The 11798-nt window shown below is 43.3% G+C and overlaps 1 protein-coding gene across 6 annotated transcripts in view; it reads right to left on the bottom strand.

Annotated features, from left to right (window-relative positions):
- Nucleotides 1-1599: 1599 nt before the first annotated feature.
- SCUBE2 (signal peptide, CUB domain and EGF like domain containing 2) overlaps nt 1600-11798 on the bottom strand; it is a 64983-nt gene continuing 54784 nt past the window's right edge. For all 6 annotated transcript variants that reach the window (XM_053562030.1, XM_053562033.1, XM_053562031.1 and 3 more), the window contains 4 exons: nt 9266-9463; nt 7924-8076; nt 3058-3137; nt 1600-2387 (listed from right to left, as the gene is read on the bottom strand). In XM_053562030.1, the coding sequence (XP_053418005.1) occupies nt 2235-2387; nt 3058-3137; nt 7924-8076; nt 9266-9463 (584 nt within the window). In that variant the 3' untranslated portion in view covers nt 1600-2234. The remainder of the gene's footprint in view (nt 2388-3057; nt 3138-7923; nt 8077-9265; nt 9464-11798) is intronic.

The raw sequence follows: 11798 nt of genomic DNA, 5'->3' as shown, positions 1-11798 counted from the left end.
TGATACTTTTCGTGTTAATTTATTTGTTCATTGTCTCTCCCCTGTAGAACAGTGGTTCTCAACCTTTCTAATGCCTTGATGTTTTCGTTGTTACAAAGGGGTCGCGACCCACAGGTTGAGAATCGCTGCTCTAGAATGTAAACTCAATAAGGGCAGGGACCTTGTCTGTCTTATCACTGTATGTGCCTACGGCCTAAAACAGTGCACAGAACAGATGGTCAGTAAAATATTTATTGATTTAGCAGATGGCAACAGCAGCTCCAGACAGTGGCCTGCAGTGTTTCTCAAGGTAGTTGACAGGAATAGAGAGAAAACTCCAGGAGGGCTTCATAGGCTTGTGCCTGTACCAGGAGCACAGCTCTGCTGTGTGGGGCTGCTTCACAGAGACCAGATTTATGTAGCCTCCTTCAAACCCCTGGAGTATTTCCATCCCTAGCCTTCTTGTGAAATCAGCAAGACAGAATTGCACAGTCATGAGCACAAAGTTACTAACATGCTTGGACAGAATGGTGCAGCTCAGCTCACCTCACCTCCATAGCAGTCCGGTCACCAACTCAGGTTATGTTACATTTGAATTTTTTTCTTATGGTTAGACTTGGAAATACAGGTCAAGTTCCAGTGAAACAAATTCCAAGTGCTTGTTTTAATAACATTTTTAAAAATGAAGATGTTCAAACTTTTGAAGAGAAATCTAAAAATGAGTATTAAGACCCATCCAAATAAAGAAGAAATTTTTGGTTAGGGCTTTAAAAATATCTATGTTATTAATAGGTTAAAAAAGAAACAAACAGGGTGGTGCCTGTGGCTCAAAGGAGTGGGGCGCCAGCCCCATATGCCGGAGGTGGTGGGTTCAAACCCAGCCCGTCAAAAACTGCAAAAAAAAAAGAAACAAACAACAACACTGAGGTGAAAATCAAGCTCAACAGCAATGAAATAGTTTTGTGGGGTTTTTTATACTTCTTAAACATTTTTAGGGCCATGGTATAAAAACTTGTTATTGGAATAATCAAACATGATGGTTGTATGTTCATTCATTAGGGAAATGGCAGCTTTTTTGAGAGGATTCTTTTTTATTCACTGTAATGAGATTTTTGCTTGGGGATTTAAATGTTTAAAAGTTCAATAATATTGAAAATTAAATTTCAAGAAAATGATCATGAGCCCCTGCAGAGCTGATCCAGAGTGAGATGATTGTGTGCACTCAGAGGCTGGGGTTTGCGCAGCTGCTTCTGACAGTGGTATCACCATTAGAAGAACACCCTTAGCTGCGCTGCTCACATCCTTGGAGCAGAGGGGAAAGGAAGGAAAACATGGCAAACTGGGACTCACACAGCCTACCTGGCCCTCAGCCCCTTTGCAGTGGGAACCCCACTGGTGGAAGCAGAACCCTTGGTGGTGCTGACTCAGGGTGGTGAAAGCTCCTTTCAAGACAATAGATGATTCTCATTCCAGGAGATCAGTTTGCCTGGAATCCTCAAAGGCCTAAGGCAGTGCCCAGCAGGGTGTCCAAGAGCACCTGGTGAAGGTGCTGAAAAGGCACTGTGCATTTGCTGCAGGGCAGAAGCTGGCAATAAATGTACATGGTTATGTCCCCAGAAGTTCTTAGTTTTTATCTTTTTATTTCTAATTCTTTACGCTTTAAGTATTTTTAAATGATCACTGCTTAGAACTCAAACCTCTAAGATCACACTTACATCACACGGGCTGGCAAAGTCTGTGGAGAAAGAGAGTCCTCCCAGGTCTGGGGTGAGTGGAGGCACCTGCAGGGCTCTCCTTTCCTCTCCCCCCTTGCCTGTTTCTCCTGGTCAGAGCCTGCACGTGGGTGCGGAGGGCCAGAATGGAGGAAGCTGAAGTTTCACACTAAGCAGGCCCTTCAGGGCCTCCTTTCCACCACAGACTCCTCCTTGAGGAGTGAGACACCAGAAGGTAGATGAGTCTCACTGAGGCTGACTCAAGTCCAGCTCAGCCAGCCTTTGCTAGATCCAAGACATCTGCCACAGCAATGAGAAGCAGTGCCACTCAAAGCCATTCTCAGTTCACATCCACAATGCTGGGAAAGAAAGAACAAGTTCAATTTACCAAAATATCTGTATTATCCATAAAAACTGAACTCTAATGAGTCACTGATACTGGAGGCAGCAATATCCGATCGTGTGCTGACATGCAGAAGGCAGACAGCTCTTCCCCACCAAGCCCAAAGCAGAGCATTTGTATTGAGTGGCGTGTGAGCAGAGTCATTTGTAAGGCCTCAAAAACCTGGACACTTTGGAACGTAGCAATCGGATGAAAGATCTTGGAAACATCTCTCGGGACTCCTGGGCTGTGTACTTGAAATAGTTCTGGGGGTGGGCCAGGACATCAAACAGGGCCTTGATCAGTTTCTTATCCTAAAGAGAATAGAATTTTTGTTACTGAGCCAAAATATTTAAATATTCTGACATTTTGCCAATGGAACTATAATGACCCAGTATTAGGCAGTAGGTTGATTAGCTGAAAAACACTTTGTGAAAATTGTTTCCTATGATTTTTATCTTCTTTCCCATTTTCATTTTTCATACTTATCTATAGTAAGTATGTAATACTTTCTAAATAAAAAGTTAATATGTTAAAAAAACATTTTATTTTTCTCAACCAGAGGAACGCAACACTGGAATTTGGGGATATTTATAGTTAGTGATATGGCAAGTGTTTATTGGTAATTACTTGTAAGTATCTAAATTTCAGTTACCTCTAGGCGTGAAGTATGATAAATGAGGAGCCAAGAAGCCTCAGCTATTTGGAATCAATATGAAAGCATTATTTGCTGACTTGGATTTATAACCAAATTTCCCTTATCTTGCCATAAATTTCCAAATTAAAAAAAGATCCACCTTCATTTGATACATTAAAGACAGCAGTCTGATTTTTTAAAATTAAGTCTGATAAAGGTATAAAATTGAGTTTGGCCCAGGGCAGTCTCACTGCCTGAAAGGCAGCAGGACAGAGCAGGAGAACCTTCTCCAATAGTGTTGGGGAGCACTGTGGATAACAGCCACGTCCACTTGAGCACACACTCACCTTAAGTATTTCCTGATGGTTCTCAGATGCATAGAGCCTGCCATCTCGCACTATGTCTTCAATGAGTTCCTGGTAGTCCTCTGTTGGAATAAAGGACGCATTCTGCATTATGGTTTCGTTATTTCCAAACTCACTTTTTCTCTTTTTGATAAGCTCCTGAGACATGCTGGTCTGTAGCTGCTGTCGTAACACTTACCATTGTGATGCTAAGAAGGCAATGGAGAGAACTTCCACAGACTCCCTGGACCACCTCTACTCACCTACCAGCATCTACACCTGTCTTCCCTGTTCCCACTTCCCTCAGATGAGCCCTCTGTGCATCCAGTCAAGGTCCATCCATCCACTTGGCACAGCAGATACACCTTCCCTCACCAAATCGAGTTACTGATCCAGTAACTCTGCTCTTTCTTTCCTACATGATAAAACATTCTCGCTCCACTGGTCTTTCCCACCAGCATGCAAACATGCTGCTGTCTCTGATCTTAAAAAAAATCCCTTCCTTAACCTAATTTTTTTCCTCCGCTTCCATCCCACTTCTCTGATCCTCTTTGCAACAAAAATCCTTGAATTGTTAACACCAATTGTCTCCGATTCTTTTTCCTTTTCTCCTAAGGCCCCCACCACTCCTCCACAACTGCTTATTTTTGTTTTAAGAGATGGTGTCTCACTCAGTTGCCTGGGCTAGAGTACAGTAGTGTGATAATAGCTGACTTCGGTCTCCAATTCCTGGGTTCAAAAAATCTGTCTCAGCCTCCTGAGTATCTGGGATTACAGGTGAGCACCACCACATCTGGCTCCCAAAATTGCTTGTGAAGATCAGCGAGGATCCTTCAGATTGCTAAATCCCAATGGTCAACTTTTGGTCTTCATTCTTCTTGATGCATCAGTAGCATTTGACCTGGCTGAGCACCCCTCATCCTTGAGACAGATTTTTGCTTGCAGGAAATCATACTCTTTGGCCTCCTTCCTACATTTTACCCTCTGAGGCTTCTTTGCTTTTCCTGCTCTTTCTAAGCTTTTACTGTAGGAGCATCCCAGTGCTTAGTCCTTGGTCCTCTTTTCTTTGAGAGCTCATCCAGGCTTGCTTTTCCCTCGCCATTCTTTCCACCCTTTGCTCTCTACCCTTATCTGATGTAAAATAGTCAAGCTTCTTACCCACCAAGAAAGACTCTTCTCTCCTTTATTTTTAATGGAACTATGGGGTAGAGAATGTGGCTGGTTTGGGAGGTAGAAAGCTAAGTTTGCTTTCTCATTTATATATATATATATATATTTTTTTTTTTTTTTTGCCGTGACATCCATATTAAATGCAGTGCACACTATAATCCTTACTGAGCACAAATCTTCCCTTCTTTAAAATCTAGTTCATGTCCTACAGTCATAATTCAAATTAAACATATGCAAAATGCAATGTTACCTCAGCTTCCTGAGTAGCTGGGACTATAGTCACACTCAGCTAGTTTCTTTTTTTTTTTCCAGTTTTTGTAGAGACAGGGTCTTGCTCTTGCTCAGGCTGGTCTTGAACGCCTAAGCTCAAGCAATCTACCTACCTTGGCCTCCCAGAGTGCTAGGATTAAAGGTGTGAGCCACTGAGACTGGCCTGCAAAGCACAATCTTTTCCAAATTCCAGACGCAGAAAAAATGCCTCTTTGTATGCATATCATGTGCAATAAGCCAAACAGATTATAAGAACAGTGTTGAAACTGTATACCAGGATGTCTTGAAAACTTTCAGTTAAAAGATGATAAATGGAAATGAATAGTGTTATATTCACAATAACTATGTTGATACATTTATTATATCATTGGTATCTTTCTTTAGTGTGGTATCTTTCTTCATATTCTTTTATTTTAGTGGGTATAAAATATAAGAAAGAGTACAAATTTTTTTTGTCTTGAATCTCTCTGCAGCAGCAGCATGTACACCTCAAAGCGTCAGCTCCTCTTGATAATGGGGGTTTACCATTAAGATGTCAGTTGCTGTGCTGCATTCTGGTCTAGTAGAAAACCGGACAGCTGTCTGCCACTATACTAAATACTTCCAGACTACTGTCTTTTATTTATTTTTTTCGCGACACAGTGTCACTCAGTTGCCCTGGGTAGAGTGCCACGGCATCGTAGCTCACAGCAACTTCAAACTCTTGGGCTTTAGCAATCCTCTTGCTTCAGCCTCTGGAGTAGCCGGGACTACAGGTGCCTGCCATGAAGCTCAGCTATTTTTTCTATTTTTAATAGAGACGGGGTCTCGCTCTTGCTAGGCTGGTCTCAAACTCCTGAGCTCAAGCAAACCACCTGCCTTGGCCTCCCAGAGTGCTGCTTGGATTACAGGCGTGAGCCAGCATGTCCAGCCAGACTGTTGCCTTTTAAAAAATATTTCCTCTGCTTTTAAAAACTGTGTCTCCTCATTTGCTCCAATTCATTAGAAATGAAGTTAAATATTTCAGGTAAGAATCCAGGTTCTTGAGTCACAAAGACCTGGGTCAATGCCAGCTTTTCAACTTTGTCACACTGTGACCTCAGGCCAGACACTTAAACCTCTAAGCCTGAGTGGCCTCATCAGTAAAATCAGGAAATATCCGTGTCTATTTCATGGGGTGCTGTGAGGAATGCACCACATAAAAGGTGCTGCACATGCCTGGCAGTCAGCAATGCTTGACGCATGTCAGTCACAGCTGCAATTCTTCCCATTCTCCAGCAGTCAGGGGGCGTAGCAGCCTGCTCTGTATCTTCTAAATGTCATTTCCATGCTTCTGAATATGGAAAGCAAATGTCCAACTTGCTTAAAATATATGTTTTTAAAAAATGACTAAGTGAAGGCCTAAGGACCTTCTGTAGGGCCAAAGTAGCAGTTTTCAACTTTGTTCTCCTACGACACATGCACGACACACTTTCAAACAGTGTTATGTGTAGTTTCCTGAAGTTTTAATGAAAAAAATTAAGACATTTTCATGTGTCACAAAGGCAGAATTGACAACAGCCATACTGAAGTGTGGAGCTGTGGTGACATTTATTCTGGAGTCTCAGTCTTTTTTTGCTTCCTTCCTGATTCCAGGTAGAAGAGGTTGCTGGTCGGTTTCTTTCATGTAAGTGAAGTTCTCTGTCTTTCTCAGCAGAGCCACATGGGAGGCACTGTGTATACCCCAGGAGTCAGAGACCAAGACCCTTGTCTTGGGAGTTTGACATTATTTCAGGCAACTGTACTACAGGGATGATGATCCTAGTTTTTCTCACACATTTGAAATAAACTATGTGAAGTGTTTTTAGGAAAGCCACAGGATATTATCTTTCCAAACATCTAACTTTGGCACTTGTCTGCCTAAAAACCTTCAAGGGCTCCCTAAAGGTAAGGTTTACCCTCCTGACCTTGGCCCTCAAGTCTCTTCCCAGACTTACCCCACCCCTTACAGTCTTCTCTCTCACTGCCAAACTGCCTGACCCTACCCTCTGGCCAAATCAGAGTGTTCATCAGTCTCCACACATGCCAGGTCCTCCATCCTTTGGCTTAAGTCATTTCCTCTTTCTGAATGTTTTTCTTCCTCCAAAACTTACATGTTTTTCAAAACCCAAATCTCTTGAGACTTTGCTCTATTCCAGTGGTTCTCAACCTGTGGGTCACGACCAATGAAAATACATCCTGCATATCCGATATTTATATTACGATTCAGAACAGTAGCAAAATTACAGTTATAAAGTAGCAACGAAAATAATTGTATGGTTGGGGGTCACCACAACATGAGGAACTGTATTAAAGGGTCGCGGCATTAGGAAGGTCGAGAACCACTGCTCTATTCCTTCTAAAAGCCCATGAAAAATTATCTGTTGTTCCTTCTTCAATACACACATTTTTGTGTTTCTGTCACTAACCAGGTTGTCTCCAGCACCAATGCCTGGCATAGTAAATGCTCATTAAATATTTGCTGGATGAATGAATGGGTAACCTCATACATGAATGGATGACTCTTCCCCCACAAGACTGTGAGGCTCTCCAGGACAAGGTCCAGTTCATGTTATGCTCCTAGTAGCCAAGTCCAGGGCTAAGTAGGACCCCAGGACTCAGGTGGGCCACCCCTTCATTTAACATGAAGATATGAAACCAGAAGTCATCTTATTTTCCCAAGATCACATAGTAAGTCAGTGGCAAAGTCAGGGCCATAACTTGGGTCATTTCCCCCACCTCAGAATTCTAATTAATAAAAGCCACAATCATAAGAAGTTGATATTTATTGAGCAATTACTAGATGCTGGGCTCTGCCTCAAGTCCTTCAGGAACTCTGATTGAACTTACATGTGAAGTGAAATGATTACCTCTATTTACATGTTAAGAACACTAGGCTTAGAGATGGTAAGTAACCTACACGAAGTCAAAGAGGAGATTACAGATAGGCTGTGTGACTCCAGTGCCCATGTTCTTACCCACCAAGCTATGCTCACTTGTAATATTCAGACACTCCCCCCCAAATGTATGCATCTTTTAAGAAAGAAGAAACACTGTCTTAAATTTGTAATACTCAAGTCATGTTTGACTTGTGCAATTATAAGAGGTGCTCAACAGGACGTGTATCCATCCTTTGTCAATGGTATGTATTGAGTACTAGCATTTTAATGCATCTTTTTCTGTTTTTAAAGTGTGTATACATTTTTTTGCACCGCCTGTGTTTTCTAAAACATCTTTTTGTCCTAGTCAGTGTCCCCAAATGCCTGTTTAGAATTTGGCACTTGTGAGTCAGCAATGTCCTTTCCCCTCATCCTGCCTGCCTTTCTGAGCATGTGTGCTTGTCAGCAATCTGCCAGCTGGCTCAGAAGTTGGTTCTGTGCAAAGCAGAGACGTTCCTTCCATTTGCTACAGGCTAAGCTTCACAGCACTTACCATCGTAGGTCACGTATGGGACCTGGAACCCTCTGGCACTATTCCCTTCATTGGATTTAAACTGAATCCACAGCTTCTTTGACCTGGAGGTGAAGGCGATGGGGCGTTCATAGGTCTGACAGGTCTCATACGTTGTCACAGAATTGGACGAAGCTGCCAAGGGAAGTTAGAGAGGGGTGGGGTTCAAGACTCATCACTGATTAGGCAGGCAATGAACGTCCATCTTTCCAAACACTCAAGCCATAAACAAGCTATACTCAAGAGCTCCTCAGGCCTAGCTGAGCCATCATAACAGTCAAAGTCCTGGAACTAGAGTAGATTCAGCTGGTGATTGTGAGCCCCCAGAGAAGGCTCAGCTGGGAAGGCCCATGGCTAGGCAAATGGCAGCATCTCAGGCTACAGCATTTACTTAAGAACTGGAGAGGGCTTCAAATTCCAGAGCTGACCTGTTGTTACCTAATAAAATTAGAAAAGCCATTTACTACATGCTTCCTCAGACCAGGCAATGTGCTAAGCATATTTTATGGGCTTTATCTCATTTAATTCTCTGAAAGACATAGAAAGTTGGTACAATTGTTACCTCATTTATAGAGAGATTAAGTACTTGCCCAGGATCGTGCAGCCAGGATGTGATAAAGTGAGGATTTAAACCTACACCTGACTTCCAACATTTTAACTATTAATAAGAATAGCAAATATTTGTATAATGGCTCTATGTGTCATTATTATTCTAAGTGTTTTACAAATATGAAGTCCTTTAGCCCTCACAACAACCCTATGAGGTTGCAACTTTTATTATCCCCATACTAGCAGATGAGGAGACTGAAGTGCAGAAATATAGAACCAAGATCATAGAACTAAAAAGAGGTAGAGTTGGGGTTGAGATCCAGGCGGTCTGGCTGCAGAACCCACTCGTTACACTGCCCCTAGGCTGTGTTAACGGCAGCATCCCTTTGTGGACACTGGGCCGTGAGTCAGGATGGGAAGACAGGTTCCCTCCCAGCTGGGCTACGCCCTTGGCCTTGGAGTCCTCAAGTGAGGCCAGCACTACATTATCCTCATTGGCTTTCTGTTCTCATGAAAGGGGGCCTAACACATCCAGAGAGCACAGAGGGGAAGACTGACTTGCAGGGTCATTACCTCTGGGGTTCAACAAGAGGCCTCAGTGTATAGTTTTAGTCTAAATTTTGTTTCTCAGCAAACTCTATAAACTCACATCCCATCTCTGTTCTGATATGGAAGTGATGTTCTAGGCCTGCTCCTCACTTTTAAAGCCTGGGAGCGGGTCATCAGTCTTCCCAGCTGGCCTTAGCAGGGGAGGGGAGCACAGAGTGAGACGCACAGGTTTTCCGCATCACCAGGTAGTCGCCACAGTCGTCCTCTATGGGTAGGAAGATCTCGGGGACCACAATCAAAATGCGACGCTTAGGGGGCGGGTTGATGGTCCATGTACACTCGGTGTTGGCTGGGTAATTGCCTGGGTAGTTTGGGGATTCAATGTATCCAGTGAAATCTCCCAGCTCCCCTCCACATCTTCTGTCTGGAAAAGGAAATGCGTGAGTTACAAAGGGACGACACTGTTGTCTCTCTGTCATGGCCACCGGTAGCTTGGCTGAAAACCATGGCATCCCTGTTGTCATCCCGGAGTGGAGCATAGAAATGACACCACCTGGGAGTGAGTCTGGCCTGTAATGCTCAGAGCCCCCTTTAGGAGCCAAACCATTAACTCCCCGAAAGTCCTTTGAGTTCCTGAGGCACTGTTTTCTCATTACCCTGAAGGTGCTCAAGGTCAGGGGCAGGTGTTTGTGAATAAAACGATAAATTTAGCTTTCAAATATTTTCTTTACAAAGTCCAAGTGCCAGGCGAACCCAGGACACAGAATTTCTAGGTCCATTAAAATAGGGAGAACAGAGCTCATTTCTCAGTAGAGAATATTTGACTTTTCTTAGAGAATTTTGAAGACAGACATATTTTTCACTTTTCTATCTAGTTAAGACCGTATTTTAATTTTAGGGGGCTAAGAAAATTCCAATTAGCTCTCAGTGGCATGCTGAATACTCATTTCTGGCGCCAAAGGCTAAGAATGCACAGACTTGCTCACGCACACCTCCCAACCCCCACAGCACCTCAACTGTATCTCCGTATTCATCAAATCCCCACTCATCCCAGAAATGTTATCCACAGCTCTGCAAGCTCAAAAATGAGAGAGACACAGTCTTGGCTCTCAAGGAGCTTATTATTTAATACTGTCATGAAAACCCATGTAAGAGAAGATGTTGAAAGGATTACTTTTTTCCTCTTTAATTATAACTGGGACTTATTACTACTAGTAGAAAAAAAATACACAGGCTTTTCTTCTTGGAAGGAAGGGCAAGGAAGGGAGAGCTGTGGAGTGAAGAGCTGCCTTCAAGCCTGAAGGGCTGCCCTAGAAACTGTGCTGTGTGACTCCTGAGGGCCAGCCAAGGGCCAGATGGTGAGAATGCAAGGGAATAGATTCATCTTGATATGAAGAATAATTTTCTACCACTGTGAACTTCCTCAAAGTCTCATTTACCAGTAGACTAGGACATGAGAGGTAGTGAGCTTCCTGTCATAGCAGGTATTCAAGAAAAGACTAGAAAGGCTTAGCATCCATAGCTCAGTGGTTAGGACACCAGCCATATGCACTGGGGCTCATGGGTTCAAACCTGGCCCAGGCCTGCTAAACAATAACAATGACAAGCACAACAAAGAATAGCTGGGTATTGTGGTGGGAACCTGTAGTCCCAGCTACTTGGGAGGCTGAGGCAAGTGATCACTTGAACCCAAGAGTTTGAGGTTGCAGTGAGCTAAGATGCCATAGCACTCTATTAAGGGTGACAAAGTGAGACTCTGTCTCCAAAAAAAAAGAAAGAAAAAAAAGAAAAGTCTAGATGGTTACTTATAAAGATGTTGTTAAAAGGACTTCACTGGGATAAAGAGAAAACTAGATGAACATCCAATCATAAAAGTCAAATGGTTCAGTGCCCTGCTCAAGCTCAAGTACCTCCACTTTGGGGAGGCCTCCTTGGCCCTCAGGATTCCTGTCTTAAAGACACTGAATTAGCTGAGATGTACTTTTGGCCTTTACTAAATAATTTTGATTATATTAATAATTTTGGTTATAAATAATGGTTAAAAAAAAAAAACCCAAACAGCAAATCCTTAAATGATTTGCTTCTCCCTCCCTGAAAAATACAAATAAATCCCCTTAGCATGGCATCAAGGTTTCCCTCTTGGTCTGCCTGAGACTCCCTTCAGCACGTTCCATGCTGTGATCTGTGCTTCTCTCAGCTGCTCTCTCAGGCATAAAGCTCCTTCTCCTGTTCTCCTACCCTCTCCATCAAAACTTTCTCACACCCTTCAGAAGACTTTCCCCATCTCTCCAGAATGAGTCAATTGCTTCTTCATCGGCAGTCCTACAGACTGGGCTCCCTGCAGGGTCAGTGATACTGACTTATTCTACTTGGCATCAGCCAAGTTCCCAGCCGAGTGCCTGGCACATAATAAGTACTCAAACAATGCATGCTGAGCAAAGCTGGCTTGAAATTATGCAGCAGGGAGGAACTGAAGGCAATCCAGCTTTTGAATGCGCTCTGGGAAGTATCCAGGATCAATATAAAGGTGAGTATCTCTGTAGGATCAGCTGGGTTCTCATTCCATGCTGATCTGCAAAGCTGTGGGCTGGGCTAATGCCTACATGGTTCTGAATGATCCTGGGACCCTTGGCCCCTGCCTCTTGCCCTGAGTTGGATCCAGACACTTGCCCTCTTAAGACTGTGGAAAGCCTTGATGGCACCTGTAGCTCAAGGAGTAGGGCGCCAGTCCCATATGCCAGAGGTGGCAGGTTCAAACC

The sequence above is a fragment of the Nycticebus coucang genome, chromosome 14, assembly GCF_027406575.1.
Source record: "Nycticebus coucang isolate mNycCou1 chromosome 14, mNycCou1.pri, whole genome shotgun sequence".
NCBI classification, from domain to species: domain Eukaryota; kingdom Metazoa; phylum Chordata; class Mammalia; order Primates; family Lorisidae; genus Nycticebus; species Nycticebus coucang.
The sequence above is the reverse complement of the archived record's forward strand: the minus strand, read 5'-3'. Positions and strand labels throughout refer to the sequence as shown.